The 18298-nt window shown below is 46.0% G+C and overlaps 2 protein-coding genes across 2 annotated transcripts; both read left to right on the top strand.

The window, feature by feature from the left end:
* The first annotated feature begins 16102 nt into the window (after positions 1–16102).
* LOC147958018 (uncharacterized) lies at positions 16103–16477 on the top strand. Its single transcript, XM_087531922.1, has one exon. It carries the CDS (start codon positions 16103–16105, stop codon positions 16475–16477), a length of 375 nt encoding a protein of 124 aa, XP_087388048.1.
* Positions 16438–17708, top strand: LOC125521934 (coniferyl alcohol acyltransferase-like). The gene has a single exon (XM_087535044.1). It carries the CDS (start codon positions 16875–16877, stop codon positions 17430–17432), a length of 558 nt encoding a protein of 185 aa, XP_087391170.1. The 5' UTR covers positions 16438–16874; the 3' UTR covers positions 17433–17708.
* The last annotated feature ends 590 nt before the right edge of the window (positions 17709–18298 follow it).

Raw genomic sequence — 18298 nt, 5'->3', positions numbered from 1 at the left:
CTTGATCATTATCATTAACTTCCTCTCTAGTCGGTGCAGGCACCTCAGGAACATTTTCTTGAGTTGCGCCATTTTCCGGTTCAAGAGGTAATACTTCATCAAGCTCTACTTTCCTCCCACTTACTTCTTTCGAGAGAAACTCTTTCTCCAGAAAGGACCCATTCTTGGCAACAAAGATCTTGCCTTCGGATCTGAGGTAGAAGGTGTACCCAATAGTTTCTTTTGGGTATCCTATGAAGACACATTTTTCCGACTTGGGTTCGAGCTTTTCAGGTTGAAGTTTCTTGACATAAGCATCGCATCCCCAAACTTTTAGAAACGACAGCTTAGGTTTCTTCCCAAACCATAATTCATACGGTGTTGTCTCAACGGATTTCGACGGAGCCCTATTTAAAGTGAATGCGGCAGTCTCTAAAGCATAGCCCCAAAAAGATAGCGGTAAATCGGTAAGAGACATCATAGATCGCACCATATCTAATAGAGTGCGATTACGACGTTCGGACACACCATTACGCTGAGGTGTTCCAGGCGGCGTGAGTTGTGAAACTATTCCACATTTTCTTAAGTGTGTGCCAAATTCGTGACTCAAGTATTCTCCTCCACGATCTGATCGTAGAAACTTGATTTTCCTGTCACGTTGATTCTCAACCTCACTCTGAAATTCCTTGAACTTTTCAAAGGTTTCAGACTTGTGTTTCATTAAGTAGATATACCCATATCTACTTAAATCATCAGTGAGCGTGAGAACATAACGATAGCCACCGCGAGCCTCAACACTCATTGGACCACACACATCAGTATGTATGATTTCCAATAAGTCGGTTGCTCGCTCCATTGTTCCTGAGAACGGAGTCTTGGTCATCTTACCCATGAGGCATGGTTCGCACGTGTCAAATGATTCATAATCAAGAGACTCTAAAAGTCCATCTGCATGGAGCTTCTTCATGCGTTTGACACCTATGTGACCAAGGCGGCAGTGCCACAAGTATGTGGGACTATCATTATCAACCTTACATCTTTTGGTACTCACATTATGAACATGTGTAGTATTACGTTCGAGATTCATAAAGAATAAACCATTCACCATAGGAGCATGACCATAAAACATATCTCTCATATAAATAGAACAACCATTATTCTCGGATTTAAATGAGTAGCCATCTCGTATTAAACGAGATCCTGATACAATGTTCATGCTCAAACTTGGCACTAAATAACAATTATTGAGGTTCAAAACTAATCCCGTAGGTAAATGTAGAGGTAGCGTGCCGACGGCGATCACATCGACCTTGGAACCATTCCCGACGCGCATCGTCACCTCGTCCTTTGCCAGTCTCCGTTTATTCCGCAGCTCCTGCTGTGAGTTACAAATGTGAGCGACGGCACCGGTATCAAATACCCAGGAGCTACTACGAGTACTGGTAAGGTACACATCAATTACATGTATATCAAATATACCTTTGGTGTTGCCGGCCTTCTTATCCGCTAAGTATTTGGGGCAATTCCGCTTCCAGTGACCCTTCCCTTTGCAATAAAAGCACTCAGTCTTGGGCTTGGGTCCATTCTTTGGGTTCTTCCCGGCAGCTTGCTTGCCGGGCGCGGCAACCTCCTTGCCGTCCTTCTTGAAGTTCTTTTTACCCTTGCCTTTCTTGAACTTAGTGGTTTTATTGACCATCAACACTTGATGTTCCTTCTTGACTTCTACCTCTGCTGATTTCAGCATTGCAAACAACTCAGGAATGGTCTTTTGCATCCCCTGCATGTTGAAGTTCATCACAAAGCTCTTGTAGCTTGGTGGAAGCGACTGGAGGATTCTGTCAATGACCGCATCATCCGGGAGATTAACTCCTAGCTGAGACAAGCGGTTATGCAACCCAGACATAGTGAGTATGTGCTCACTGACAGAACTATTTTCCTCCATCTTACAGCTGAAGAACTTATCGGAGACTTCATATCTCTCGATCCGGGCATGAGCTTGAAAAACCATTTTCAGCTCTTCGAACATCTCATATGCTCCATGTCTCTCAAAACGCTTTTGGAGCCCCGGCTCTAAGCTGTAAAGCATGCCGCACTGAACGAGGGAGTAGTCATCAGCACGTGTCTGCCAAGCGTTCATAACGTCTTGGTTCTGTGGGACGGGTGGATCACCTAGCGGTGCTTGTAGGACATAATCTTTCTTGGCAGCTATGAGGATGATCCTCAGGTTCCGGACCCAGTCCGTATAGTTGCTGCCATCGTATTTTAGCTTGGTTTTCTCAAGGAACGCGTTGAAGTTGAGGACTACATTGGCCATTTGATCTACAAGACATATTGCAAAGATTTTAGACTAAGTTCATGATAATTAAGTTCATCTAATCAAATTATTAATGAACTCCCACTTAGATTAGACATCCCTCTAGTCATCTAAGTATTACATGATCCGAGTTAACTAGACCGTGTCCGATCATCACGTGAGACGGACTAGTCAACGTCGGTGAACATCTTCATGTTGATCGTATCTTCTATATGACTCATGCTCGACCTTTCGGTCTTCTGTGTTCCGAGGCCATGTCTGTACATGCTAGGCTCGTCAAGTTAACCCTAAGTGTTTTGCATGTGTTCCGAGGCCATGTCTGTACATGCTAGGCTCGTCAACACCCGTTGTATGTGAACGTAAGGATCCATCACACCCGATCATCACGGCGTGCTTAGAAACGACGAACTGTAGCAACGGTGCACAGTTAGGGGAGAACACTTCTTGAAATTTTAATGAGGGATCATCTTATTTACTACCGTCGTTCTAAGTAAACAAGATGCAAAACATGATAAACATCACATGTAATAAAATAATTAACGTGACATGATATGGCCAATATCACATAGCTCCTTTGATCTCCATCTTGGGGCTCCATGATCATCTTGTCACCGGCTTGACACCATGATCTCCATCATCATGATCTCCATCATCGTGTCTCCATGAAGTTGCTCGCCAACTATTACTTGTACTACTATGGCTAACGCGTTTAGCAATAAAGTAAAGTAATTTACATGGCGTTTCTCAATGACACGCAGGTCATATAAAAGAATAAAGACAACTCCTATGGCTCCTGCCGGTTGTCATACTCATCGACATGCAAGTCGTGATTCCTATTACAATAGCATGAACATCTCATACATCACATATAGATCATTCATCATTCATCACAACTTTGGCCATATCATATCACAAACCACTTGCTGCAAAAACAAGTTAGACGTCCTCTAATTGTTGTTGCAAGTTTTACGTGGCTGAATTAGGGTTCTAGCAAGAACGTCTTCTTACCTACGTTAAAGCCACAACGTGATTTGTCAACTTCTATTTACCCTTCATAAGGACCCTGTTCATCGAATCCGCTCCAACTAAAGTAGGAGAGACAGACACCCGCCAGCCACCTTATGCAACTAGTGCATGTTAGTCGGTGGAACCGGTCTCACGTAAGCGTACGTGTAAGGTTGGTCCGGGCCGCTTCATCCCACAATACCGCTGAAGCAAGATAAGACTAGTAACGGCAAGAAGGTTGACAAATCAACGCCCACAACAAATTGTGTTCTACTCGCGCAAGAAGAACTACGCATAGACCTAGCTCATGATGCCACTGTTGGGGAACGTTGCAGAAAACAAAAATTTTCCTACTCGTTTCACCAAGATCATCTAGGAGTTCAACTAGCAACGAGCTATCGGATGCATCTACATACCTTTGTAGATCGCGCACGGAAGCGTTCAAAAGAACGGTGATGATGTAGTCGTACTCGACGTGATCCAAATCACCGATGACCAAGCGCCGAACGGACAGCACCTCCGCGTTCAACACACGTACGGGACGGTAGACGTCTCCTCCTTCTTGATCCAGCAAGGGGGAAGGAGAGGTTGACGAAGATCCAGCAGCACGACGGCGTGGTGGTGGATGCAGGGCGTCACAGCAGCAGGGCTTCGCCTGTACTACGAGGGAGAGACTTAACGGGGAGAGAGGGAGGCGCCAGGGGCTGGAGTATAATGTCCCTCCTCTCCCCCACTATATATAGGGGTGCCAGGGGGCGCCGGCCCTAGCAGATGGCATCTACTAGGGGGCGGCGGCCAAGGGGAGGTTTCCCTCCCCCCCAAGGCACCTAGGGGTGCCTTCCACCACTTGGACTCTTCCTTGGTGGAAACCCTAGGCGCATGGGCCTATAGGGGCTGGTGCCCTTGGCCCATATAGGCCAAGGCGCACCCCCTATAGCCCATGTGGCCCCCTGGGGCAGGTGGCCCCACCCTGTGGGCCCCCGGGACCCCTCCGGTGGTCCCGGTACAATACCGATGACCCCGAAACTTGTCTCGATGCCCGAAACAACACTTCCTATATATAATTCTTTACCTCCGGACTATTCCGGAACTCCTCGTGACGTCCGGGATCTCATCCGGGACTCTGAACAACATTCGGGTTACTGCATATACATATCTTCACAACCCTAGCGTCACCGAACCTTAAGCGTGTAGACCCTACGGGTTCGGGAGACAAGCAGACATGACCGAGACGACTCTCAGGTCAATAACCAATAGCGGGATCTGGATACCCATGTTGGCTCCCACATGCTCCATGATGATCTCATCGGATGAACCACGATGTCGAGGATTCAATCAACCCCGTATGCAATTCCCTTTGTCAATCGATATGTTACTTGCCCGAGATTCGATCGTCGGTATCCCAATACCTCGTTCAATCTCGTTACCGACAAGTCACTTTACTCGTACCGTAATGCATGATCCCGTGACCAGACACTTGGTCACTTTGAGCTCATTATGATGATGCATTACCGAGTGGGCCCAGTGATACCTCTCCGTCATACGGAGTGACAAATCCCAGTCTTGATCCATGTCAACCCAACAGACACTTTCGGAGATACCCGTAGTCTACCTTTATAGTCACCCAGTTACGTTGTGACGTTTGGTATACCCAAAGCACTCCTACGGTATCCGGGAGTTACACGATCTCATGGTCTAAGGAAAAGATACTTTGACATTGGAAAACTCTAGCAAACGAACTATACGATCTTGTGCTATGTTTAGGATTGGGTCTTGTCCATCACATCATTCTCCTAGTGATGTGATCTCGTTATCAATGACATCCAATGTCCATAGCCAGGAAACCATGACTATCTGTTGATCAACGAGCTAGTCAACTAGAGGCTTACTAGGGACATGTTGGTGTCTATTATTCACACATGTATTACGATTTCCGGATAATACAATTATAGCATGAATAAAGACAATTCTCATGAACAAGGAAATATAATAATAATGCTTTTATTATTGCCTCTAGGGCATATTTCCAACACGAACATGCTACCATTGTCCGTTTTGTACATGCACATGCTATGTGGGTGAAATTATGATACCATCCCAACTTTTAACTTTTTCAGTGTTCATTTGAAATGCTTTCATGTCTTATGGTTCGGCCCTCGTAATACCATGACCATTAGTCTCTGGCCCATGCCAACTTTCAACTTTCAACTTTCTAAAACTAATGGCACTAACAGAAACTTTCAACTTTCATCTATTCTCATTTTTTTAGTAAGTTAATCACAAACTTGTGATTCAAACAATTTTCAAAGAATTCAAATTTTAACTATTCAAATTTGAAAACTAATGGCACTAACAGAAAGTTTATAATTTTTCTAAAACTAATGGCACTAACAGAAAGTTTATAATTTTGCTAACCTAAAAGCAAACAGAATTAAAAATTAAAGCAAAAAACAAAAGAAAATAAATAATGCAAAAAACAAATCAAAAAAACAGGAAAAAACTATTTTTATAGTAAAGTTAATCACAAAATAAAATAAATAAAGCAACAAAGAAAACAAAAAAACTAAAAAAGTGTTTTCAAATTTGAAAACTAATGGCACTAACAGAAAGTTTATAATTTTTCTAAAACTAATGGCACTAACAGAAAGTTTATAATTTTGCTAACCTAAAAGCAAACAGAATGAAAACTTAAAGCAAAAAACAAAAGAAAATAAATAATGCAAAAAATAAATCAAAAAATAGGAAAAAACTATTTTTATAGTAAAGTTAATCACAAAATAAAATAAATAAAGCAACAAAGAAAACAAAAAAACTAAAAAAGTGTTTTCAAATTTGAAAACTAATGGCACTAACAAAAAGTTTATAATTTTTGTAGAACTAATGGCACTAACAGAAAGTTTATAATTTTGCTAACCTAAAAGCAAACAGAATTAAAAATTAAAGCAAAAAAAATGCAAAAAACAAATAAAAAACAGGAAAAAACTATTTTTATAGTAAAGTTAATCACAAAATAAAATAAATAAAGCAACAAAGAAAACAAAAACACTAAAAAATTATTTTCAAATTTGAAAACTAATGGCATTAACAAAAAGTTTATAATTTTTCTAAAACTAAAAGCATAAAGAATTAAAAAATAAAGCAAAAAACAAAAGAAAATAAATAAAGCAACAAAAAAACAAAAAAATGCCACCTACTGGGCCACCACGGCCTGAATACGACTAGAAACCCTACCATGGGCCAGGATTCAGGCCCGCAGCGGGCCCAGTAGGCCCTTAGGCATGCAGTGACAGATTAGGCCCGAAAGCCTGCAGTTGAGAGAAGCTCGGGAGGGTGGGCGCAGCAGCGCTTATAAACCACTCCCGAGCCCTCTCAACTAGCGAGGTGGGACTAAACTTTTGGGCGCAGGGCAGCACAAGGCCATTGGTCCCGGTTGGTGGCACCAACCGGGACCAAAGGGGGGCATTGGTCACGGTTCGTGCCACGAACCGGGACCATTGCTCTGGGTATATAAGGTAGCACTTGTGAAAATTTCGCCAACCGCTCCCATTCGCCCCCGACGCCCCCAGGCCGTTCGTCGCCGTCATCGCCGCCCCGAGCCCGTCGTCGCCCGCTCCCCGTCGCCGTCGCCCCGCGCTGCCGCAGGCCTTGTCCCCGTCGCTGCTTGCGCCGTCGCCGGCCTCCTCCTCGTCGCTGCGTGCGCCATCTCCGCCCCCCTCCCCGTCGCCCCGCGCCGCGTCGCCGGCCTCCCCCGCGCCGTCGCCGGCCTCCTCCCCGTCCCCGGCTTCCTCCCCGTCGCGCCCCCAGTGAGCTCCCCCCTTCCCATCGATCCCTGTCGCTCTGACATCGCCGCCGAGAGGCTCATATGTATGGCTATGTATGTATGTATGTATGGCTATGTATGTATGTATATGCTCATATGTATGTATGTATATGCTCTCTGTATATGGATTTGGCTATGTATATGCTCTCTGTATATGCTCATATGTATGTATGTTCATATAGCATTTTTTCTATATATGAATTATTATTTTGTTCATGGGTATATGCTAAAGAAAACGAGGGGGTGATAGATGATGATGAGGGGTCGAGAGTGGGACGAGAGGTCGAGAGGTGTCGAGGGGAGAAAAAAATGTTATCAGGGACGAGGGTCGTCGAGGGGTCGAGAGAGGGACGAGGGGTCGAGAGAACTAAATAAGAAGAAGAATAGGAGAGGAAGAAGAGGAGAAATAAATAAGAAGAAGAAAAAATAAGAAAAAGAAGAGGAGAAGAAGAAAGGAATAGTGGAGAAGAAGAGAAAATAGAATATATTCTATTTTTTCTTCTTCTCCACTATTCCTTTCTTCTTCTCCTCTTTTTGTTCTTCTTTTTTTTCTTCGATCTTCTCCTCTACCTATTCCTTTCTTCTTCTCCTCTTTCTTCTTCTTCTTCTTCTTCTTCTTCTTCTTCTTCTTCTTAATTTTTATCGGGAACGAGGGTGTCGAGGATCGCCGAGGGGTCGAGGGTCGGGAACTAGGGTAGAGGGTCGAGGGTCGTTAAGGGGTCAAGGGTCGAGGGTTTCAGGGTCGAGGGTTCAAGGGTTCTATAGGGTCGAGGGTCGAGGGTTCCAGGGTCGTCTAGGGGTCGAGGGTTCCAGGGTCGTCGAGGGTTCGAGGGGTCGAGGATCGCCGAGGGGTCGAGAGAGGTTTCCTAGTGTCAAAGTATTGAAGAAATCCATGGCTTCATCATTAGCCGGAAGTAACCAGGGCATGACGAAGTCCTCCAAAATTATTTTGGGATGGTGTCCCGGATAGGATAATTTGCCTTTTTGTATGAATTTCAGCAAAGGCCTTCCAAATAACGATATTTGGAAGGTTCTTGCTGAACTTTGTACCAAAAAGCGAATTATCCTATCTAGGACTCCGTTCCAAAATAACTTTGGAGAGCTTCGTACCATCATGCACATATTACTTTCGCCTAATGATGAAGACATGGTTTTGTTGAATCCTTTGACACTATGCAACCTCCTGACCCCTCGGCGATCCTCTCGAACATGAGAGGAAGAAGAGGATCGCCGAGGGGTCGAGGGTTCCAGGGTCGTCGAGGGTTCGAGGGGTCGAGGATCGCCGAGGGGTCGAGAGAGGTTTCCTAGTGTCAAAGTATTGAAGAAATCCATGGCGTCATCATTAGCCGGAAGTAACCAGGGCATGACGAAGTCCTCCAAAGTTATTTTGGAATGGTGTCCCGAATAGGATAATTTGCCTTTTTGTATGAATTTCAGCAAAGGCCTTCCAAATAACGATATTTGGAAGGTGTTGCTGAACTTTGTTAAATCGATCCCCAGGAGTATGCGGACATGACTGAAATCCTCAAGAAGTAAGTTAAATCGATCATTATCCACCATATCAGCAACTTTGTTCATTTCCTGATATCAAGTAATTGTTTTCTTTGTCCGGCAGGGTTTGGATAAAATTCACCAAAAAAGTTCCGGGACTGCCGAAGGAGCTGGAATTTAGACACCCGAAAGTAAGTACTATAGTAGCATGTTCCGTGCATCTCCTAGTGATTCAAGCACTAGTTTCATCAATACCATTTAGCATTCTTGCTTATCAGTTTGATTGACCTCTATTTCTTGTAAAGTGGTTGTGGCAGGAAAAAGGGAATGATTTCTGTGGATACTACGTCTGCGAGTCCATCCGCCACACGACCTGTGAGCGGGGCGGGTACTCTGACGAACAATATGAAGTACGTAAATAACAACATTCACAATTTTATTTTATTACCATCATTTGTATTGAGTTTCATTCATTCATATATATATATATGTATTGACCCCCTTCTTCAAATTAGATGTTTCGGAAGCGGGATGAACTCCTAGCACCAGCTCGCATGCGAGCAATTCAAGAGGAATTGGCGGCATTCTTTCTTGACCAAGTGATCGCTGAAGACGGAGAATACTATGTGGACCATGAGTCCGTATGATTATATTTGTAAGAGATAATTATTGTACATATGTAGCCGGTAGTGTCGGATAGATATACGAAAACTTGTTGTTCGACCAATCTCTCGGAGAAGGAGAGGTGGTCGATATCACTTCTCTCTGTATGCATATATGTTCATGACGATCTTCTGTTTCCTTCGTTTGCTTACTAGCTAACTAGCGTGTCTAGTCCTCTCTATACGTATGTATAGTACGTAGCGTCGACCAAGCACGGACGTAAGAGAGGACACTTCTCTCTATTAATTATAGCTAGCTAACACAATATATGAAACACCTAAATTAACCCCCCAAAACCCCCAAACCCCCCCCCTTTCAAAAAAAACAAAAACCCCAGCCACAGAAATGCTGACGCGTGGATGCCTATTGGTCCCGGTTGGTGCCACCAACCGGGACCAAAGGGTCTCCTGGCTGGGCTCTGTGCAATGCCCACGTGGAGGCCCATCAGTCCCGGTTCTGGATTGAACCGGGACTAAAGGTACAGGGCATTAGTACCGACACTTTAGTCCCGGTTCTCCCGGTTCAGGAACCGGGACTAAAGGCCCTTACGAACCGGGACTATAGGCCCTTTTTCTACCAGTGTGTATTCCAAAGCAACCAACACCGAGTACAGATATCGCTGTGGTGAGAAGCACAACACACCAAAAGAAAAAGAAGAAGAAACAAAAGCCAACCACGGCAGCTCGGCAAAGCGCGGATGACCCGCCACCGCGGCGCCCACCGGATACAGTCCACCACAGACTGAGGCTCCGAACCGCCGCGTACCAAGCAGCACCTCCAAGAAGGGATGCGACGCCGACGACGCTGCTGCCCAGACGAGTCCTCGGGTTTCCCCGGGCACGCGGAGGGAGGTGGGGGGTGGATACCACCGACACCCTCCAGGAAGGAATGGTTGCATCCTCCGTCTCCGCACGAGCCCTCACTTTTTGTTTCTGCGTCTGGTTTTTTAATCTTCCTAAAAAAGTTGCAATTGGTTTTGCTTTTTGTGTGCAAAAACATGAATATTTCTTAATTTTTAAAAGTAGTTTTTTTATATTTTTAAATGAAAATTCCAAACAAATTTTGAAATTCCTGAATATTTTTTAAAACTATGATTACTTTTGAAATTCCATTTTTTAAGTATGAACATGTCTTAAAATCAATGGGCTTTTTTGGATAAAGCAAACAATTTGGGAAATTCCAAATATTTTTTGAATGTTTTGAAGAAAATTTTAAAATAAAAGATTTTTTAAAACAAGAACATAATTTTAAATTATAAACTTTTTAACTTTTTTCCAATATATTTTACAAAGTTGAACACTTGTTTAGTTATTGAAGAATAATTATAAGAAAAAAACTAAAGAAACCATTAAAAAGCCAAATCGGACCAGACCAGAACCTGCTAGAATGTTTAAAAAACCGGATCTTTGGAAAGTACAATAAACTAAAATGGGTCGGCCCATCTTACTATGTCTTACGCAGCTCCCTTTGGTCGACAATCAGTCGCAATAAGCGTCATATAGGATTCACCCTAAATAGCAGCCCAGTTCCAGATGTTGATGACCGTCCAGTTCCTCTCGTAACAGTGGCCATCAGTCGGTGGTAAGGCCCATTAGTTTTTTTCCTTCAACACTTTCGTCCCTCCGTCTCCGCAAAGCCGAACAGGCTTCGACGCTTGGTGCCTTCGTCTCGGCGGAATAGGGTTCTTCCTAGTAAGCCTTTAATAACCACTAGTAAGTATGCACATGGAACACACGTCTCGATCAAAGCATGAAATTCGTGTGAGTATCTATTTCTGAATTCATATTGACATTAATTAACTTCCATGTAACGTTAGCTCTCCTGCGTGAAATGAAGCTTATTGTATACTACTCCCTCCGTTCCCAAATATATCAGTATAGAGGGTATTTTGTTTACAACAACACATGAAAAATAGTGATAAATCCATGTAACAGCAGCATCTATGGCGACCATAGAGATATGAATATGAAAAGTGAATGATAAAAAGTGTCTGCATGAAGCAATACAATCTTGCACATAGCATTGGCCTTGTTTCACAGGAGTTGTGCAGGTCATGTTCCTTATTAGGAACATTTGGCTTCAGGCCTTCAACGCTTCACCCCAAATCATTTTCTTTAGTTCTAACCAATGAGAACTTCAATTACAAGGATAGAATAAAGTGATGGCGGGACTCGACAAATGTATCATGCAGTGAATGATTCGTAATGTGCTTCATCCAGAGCATGCAAATTTAATTAATTAATTAAACCAAGGAAACATCATCCTGAAAGCTAGCCTGGTCTAAACAAACACTTGACAAAGAAAATCTTAAAATCGTGCGAAAAGCTAGTTAGCATGATGCGCACCTGTGCAGAATCTGAGATGAACGGGAGCACAAGATATCTGCCCAAAACCGTCTCGTATATGTCTCCCAATGTCCCGCTCTCCTCAGTGAACCCAGTTGCAAGTGCTTCCTCAAAAGATTTAGAACCTTTCCTGAGACCAATCTGAAAGCGAAAAGACAGTTTATTGAACACCTGACATGATAGTCCAAAGTGCATACCAAATGGGACAAAATATCAGTTGTACATAATTACCATCTTCCAAGTTGGACAATATGAAATGCTCAATTAAGCAAGAACAAGTAATAAACAATGCCCAATGCAAGTTATAAAGCTAAAGAAAACAATAAACAATAGTTGTGGGTGTTCGGCTGCAAGCCAAAGCTTCAGACGGTGAAAACTTAGTTACATGTCTAAAGTTGGAGATACATGAGACTAACGAACCTTAACAATGATGTTGGACTTGGCTTCAACCGAAGAATCTTACAGGTTCTCGGCCGCATGGTGGACGCCGTCGGCTTCAGAAGAGGAGGGCGAAGGGGATCGGGGCGTGGGGACGAAGAACAGAAGAAGTGGGAGGTGGGTGGTGAGGGGCGCAGGAGGTTGCCATGATTTTAGGGACACGGGATTTACATATGAGGAAGTTGTCGCAATGGGGCAGGGAAATTTTCATCCGCCAGAAGATTCATCCGCCTATTTAATTGCTATTTGCACCTAGGTAGGTCCTTGGATTAATCTGATCTGTTAGATTTCATTGATTTAGATAATCATACAGACATAATTAGCTTGTGCCAGACCCTGAAAAAGCACCCCAAAAATATTTCGTGAGCCAGCACACAGACTTACAAACTTGAACCAAAGTCGCAGAACAAAACAAATACATGTTAAATCCATCACTCAATTTGAACACACCGATTGATGTGTATATTCAAGTTGTGTCTCAAGTTGATAGACCTGTAAATCCCGAGCAAAGTGAAGCTGGGACTGAACCAGGGAACACCATCTGATGACTCCGATCTGCTTGACGCCCTTGAATGCCTCGGGGAGCAGTGGGAAGAAGTTCCGCCCGCCCCTCACAATGTACTGCAGGGAACAACACACACAAAACAAATTGTCAAACCCAATCCCGAGGAGGGATAACAATAGCGATGGTGTGGCAGTGGTCATGCATACCTCCTCGTGTCAGGCGAGGGAGACCGTTACAAATGTAAAAATAACCTTGCTTAATCGAGAACATGGTACTTTGAACAGATTAATCATCGACTAAAGCGTTCCACAAGCTCCTGACCTGAATGGTTATAGATAAACATCATGAAAAAACTATTCAACAAAGATAAATAAAATAATTGTTGTACATGCTAATTCTGCACATTTGTTTCTGGTAAAGAGAAGGATTTAACTTGTGCACATTCTAAATTCAAAAGCCATAAATTGGCAGCAGGCTAATGGTATTAAACCAGCCAGCATATGCAAATATGATACCGATACCAGCCAGCATATGTGAGGAAATAAAAGACAAAACACGATTACTATAACACCGAGAACTGACAAAATCAAATTCAGTTCAAAATCTTCTGAAGAGTTTTTTTTTTGAGGATATGAAGATATTAACATACCAATCAGTCACATAAGCATACCAGGCCCTAAACGTACAAGGAGCTATATTTGCGATAACACCTAACGCAACAGCTGAGCATTGCATATTAAATTCTACGTAATTGCACATGCCTTAAGTTTGTGTTCGTCTTGTTCTTTTGCATTTCCAAGCACCTCCAGTTGACCCACTTTGCACTCCCCAGCTTCTGGACATCTGCAAGCAAACACACCACAAATCAACTCAATCCAATCCCAGCCCCCAAAACAGAAGAACAAAGCTAACCTCATAATCCAGTCACCCATGTTAATACACAAATTCTTTCTGGACCCCGAGCAACCACCCTAAGCTTCCTTGAAAAATTCGTCCGCTGGGTTACCGCCGGGTGGCTGTCGAAAGGGAGCGCAATGGAGGCTCCTTGTGCGCCCGGACGTCCTCTGCGTGGTAGACGCCTCGATTTGCATGGGCTCACCGTGTGGGGACGGGCTGGCTTGGTGGAGAAGAGGAGGGGTCGCGTGGTGGACACCGACGGCTTCAGAAGAGGAGGCGAAGGTGATCGGGCCGTGGGGACGAAGAACAGAAGAAATGGGAGATGGGTTGTGAGGGGCACGGGAGGTTACCGTGAATTTGGGAGTCACTGTGATTTTAAGGACACGGGATTTTTTTTTGCGGGAAATAGAAATTCTCATTACTCAAGGTGGCAATTCAGCCATCACCAAGTTTACAACGGCATCCGTTCCTGAATGGAACCATACAACAGTACGGGGGGTGCGACGACCATAAGACGCAAGTTCATGACTCACTTTATTCTGAGAACGACTACAATGAGAAAAATGGACCTTCTGTCCCTCCGTCGTCGCCAGTCTTTTGATATCCTGCACGAGCTTGCGATGGACAGAGCGATCAATCGAAGCGGCCGTGCACATGGCCACCGCCTCCAAAGAGTCCATCTCGACGACGATTGGCTGGTCGGTCCTGTGCGGCGCCAAGTCCAGCCCCTCCTTACACGCCTCAAGTTCAGCTGCAAGGGTGTTATCACATGCTCGGAGCTCCCTGCATGCCGTGAAGATGATCTGCCCAAGATCATCACGGAGGATCATCCCTCCACCTACTGCGCCTGTCGTCGGGACATAGCTCCCGTCGGTGTTCAGTTTGGTGCTCTCCCTCCCAGGTGGTATCCATCTCCTGTCCTCCTTCGGAGCCGCATGAGCAGCGGAGCGCTGCTGAGGCCCTAGGACGACCATCTTCCCCTTCTCCATGTCAGCTTTAGGGTGTTGCTTGATGCACATCAAGGAGTTGATGTAGCCCTGGAGGAATCGCCTAGATGCTTCGGTTGGTGGAGGCTTCTTCTCGTGGGTGATCTCGTTGCGGACGTGCCATACATGCCACAACGTCATCAGGACAATACAAGGAAGTTGCCGCAACGGGTCAGGGAAATTTTCATCTGCCAGAAGATTCGTCCGCCTATTTAATTGCTATTTGCACCCAGCTAGGTGCTTAGATTAATCTGATTTGTTAGATTTCATTGACTTAGATAATCAGACGGACATAATTAACCCATGTAGAGTAAATGGGGTGTTGGTAAGAAAGAAAATGTTCGCTTGTTTAATAATAGTATGTATATATATATATATATATATATATATATATATATATATATTGTGTTTCCTGAACGGGGGTGCATCCCTTTGGTGCTCGAGCTCTATGGAGGTTTTTTTTACAAAAACTTCAAAAAATTGCATTTCAAAGTTTCAAAAATATATATAAAGAATTACACATTAACATATGGATGTATACTACCCGTGTTAAGATTTTTCTTAGAAAATACATTGACAAGCGAGCTACATCAAAATGACAAATATCATTCGAAAAATAATGAACAGTGAATGTACTGTTCACTACAGAAAATAGCAACCATTTTGCCTTTCTGTGTAGCTCGTGTCTCAATGTATTTTCTTATAAAAAAATTGTGCACATGTAATGCACATCTATATATGAGTATAATTACTTTAAGAAAAGAAGAAACTTTGAAATGTGATTTTTCTTTTTTTTCAAGACAACTGAGCTCCATGAAGCTCCAAGACGAAACGTGTTTTCTAAATATTTTTTTATGCCTTACAAAAAACAAAAAAGACGTGTCTAAGTCTCAGCCGACTGAGACTTAACCAAATCTCAATCAAGTGATATAGTATATGAAACGAAAAAGGAAAAACTGAAAAGAATTTTGTGTACGAATCTCAATGCAAGATCAAAGAAATATAACATTGGCTGGGATATAATGAGACTTAGCCAAACTGAAACAAAAAACTTATTGCCTTTATACAAGAGGCCGTTTTCGTTAGTCCAATAGATGATCAAACTTTGACCAAAATATTAGGAGCTAATAAACCCAAACCACGAACAAACTTTGACCAAAAGTACAACTTAAGAGCATCTCCAACAGAAACGCTATATGAGCGCCGTGCGGTATAAAAACTGTTTTTAGCGCGCGCGGACCCGGTTTAAAATCTCTAGCAGCCGCATAAAAAGCGCGCTCGCGCTATAACTAATGCAGCGCGCACATAAAAAAGGCATCGCGCGCTGCATATTTAGTGCACCCGGTCGCGCGCGCTGCAAACTCTGGGCTGCTGCAGATGGGACCGCTTGATTGGGACCGTTAGACTCGCGCACGCAACATATTTGGCAGCGCTTGTTGGAGCAAACGTCTTCTAGCGCTCTAAAAAAATTTACTTGTGTGCTGTAAACCTGTTTTTTTGGGCGCCGCGCATTGAGCTGCTGTTGGAGATGCTCTAAGAGGCTGTCGAAGTTCAAGCTTGTTGTGCAGAGTGGAGTCACCGTTGACGCGGATACAGAGTACTACTCCGCCGAGCTCCGACGATAGGAAGAAAGATCGCCGCGCCTGCCACCTCGTCGACATGCCGCTGGAGTGCTTCGACCTGCTCATCGCGTCGCGGGAGCTGGTCCGGGCCTCCAACCCTCCCCCGGGCTTCCCGGCCGTGCACGCCGCCTCCAACCTCGACCTCGTCCTCGGCCCCTTGCCGATCTACCTCGTCAGCATCTACCCTCCTCCGCCGTGCGGCCTGGACCCCGTGCTCGCCGCCGTCCGCGCCCGCTCCCGGCCTACCTCTCCCGCTTCTTCCCCTTCGCCGGCCGCGTCGTTCGCCACCCGGACACCAACGTCCCCGAGGTCGCCTGCGACAATGCCGGCGCCGAGCTCGTCGTCGCCGACGCTGCCGGGGTCCCCCTCGCCGCCGTCGACTTCGCGTGCTTCGACGGCTCGCTCGGGATGATCCAGATCCCGTTCGACGCGGGGCTCGCGCTGTCGCTGCAGGTGGTCCGGTTCGCGTGCGGGGGCTACTCGTTGACCGTCGGCACCAACCACCTCCTCGCCGACGGCCGGGCGCTCGTCGTGCTGCTCAATAGCCTCGCGGAGATGGTCCGCACCGGCGGGGGTCTCTCCCGCGGGCCGCTGATCGACCGGACGGCCCTGCTCGTCCCGCGGTCGCCGCGGCGGTACAGCTCGTGGCTGGACGCCGAGTTCGCGAGGTTCACGCCGGAGACCATGATCAATCCCCTCCTGGCCGCGGCCATGGAGCGGCCGACCTCCCGGTTCGTGGCGCTGTGCGCGCACGTCTGGAAGCTCCTGGCGCGGGCCGTCGGCGACTCCGACCCCAGCTCAGCTGTCGCATGGCGTGGATCCTCGAAGGCCGGAGGTGCATCGAGCCGTCGGAGGGCGCGCTGGACATGTACATGGGGAACGTGGTCACCTACACGTCCCCCGAGGCGAGCGTTGCGGAGCTGCTGCGCGCTCCGCTGCACGACGTGGCGGCCGCCGCGGGCGCGGCCATGGCGTCGGTGATGACCAGGGACAGGTTCCAGGAGCTGGTGGACTGGGTGGAGGTGAACAAAACGGCGTACAAGGACGGCGGGAAATGGACGGAGGCGGTGAACCTCGGCCTGGGCAGCCCGGCGCTGGTGATCTCCGGGATGCTCCCGTTCGCCATCGACGGGGACCTTGGGTTCGGGAAGCCGAGGATGGTGTCGCCGTGGCTGCGGCACGGTCGGCTGGGCTCGGCGTCGATGATGGCGGTGCCCTGCCCGAGCGGGGACGGGTCGTGGTTCGTGGGCGGCACGAGGCTGTGGCCGCGGCTGGTGGAGGTGATCGAGGCCGGCCCGGAGAGCCTGCTGAAGCCGCTGACGGCGGCGAGCCTGGGGTTCGAGGCGCCGCACGGCTCTCGTCTGTGAGCCCGCTATAGATGTTTTGTGTTTGGCATCAACGATGCACGGAAGATAGCATGCGAAGCTCAACCACGAAAAACATAGCTTCGGCTTGTAGCTGCTCAAAGTTATCTACGGCGAGCTTGCTTGTAACATAAAAAATAAACTGCACGATAAAGCACCCGTGATTATGCTGGTTCTCTTTTGGTTTTACGATGAAATTTGATAGCCAATATGTATGCATGTTAGGGCAAATACGTGACGTGGTTACCGTGGATAACACTCCCTGTATCTTGTATTGTATCTCGCTGATCTATTATAAAAGTTCATCAAAAGTAGGAAGCACTTCATATAATAAAAAGGTACATGAGATTCCGAGATCACCGAACAACCATTACCACCGCCAGAACGAGTCGCCGATGCGCCGCTGTCGTCTCTCGCCTGTCGGAGACGGCTTGACCTTGTCGATGACAGCAAGAAAGTCTTCGTGAACATGCTCCTAAGGACTAGTGCCCAAGAGCCGCAATCATCATTGTTGAACCCTTGAATAGATATGAAGCACCTGACACCAAATCTCGTCACACGACGAAAAATCCTAACCTCACCGCCCCAAGGAAACGGCAAAAATCTACGCCTGAGCTCTATCAACGACGTCCAGTCGGAAGAACTCGACGAGGATCGAAGCCTGGAAAACAAACTCGAAGAAGAAGCGCCACCATCAACCATACCGCCACACTTGTGAGGACACAAAAACCCTAACCCGAACTTCTAAATGGGGCGGAGGCACCGAGATTCACCTCCACGCCCCAACTGCTGAAGCGGCAGGCAAAGGGGAGGCGAATCCAAAGGCTCGATGGCGAAGTTACGAGATTGCGATCCGTAATATTGCATAC

This window comes from Triticum urartu, chromosome 7A (assembly GCF_056163025.1).
Source record: "Triticum urartu cultivar PI428250 chromosome 7A, HENAU_Tu73, whole genome shotgun sequence".
NCBI classification, from domain to species: domain Eukaryota; kingdom Viridiplantae; phylum Streptophyta; class Magnoliopsida; order Poales; family Poaceae; genus Triticum; species Triticum urartu.
The sequence above is the reverse complement of the archived record's forward strand: the minus strand, read 5'-3'. Positions and strand labels throughout refer to the sequence as shown.

Coding starts and splice junctions, on each gene's coding strand:
- LOC125521934 (XM_087535044.1), top strand. CDS start 16,875: ATGGCGTGGATCCTCGAAGGCCGGAGGTGCATCGAGCCGTCGGAGGGC.
- LOC147958018 (XM_087531922.1), top strand. CDS start 16,103: ATGCCGCTGGAGTGCTTCGACCTGCTCATCGCGTCGCGGGAGCTGGTC.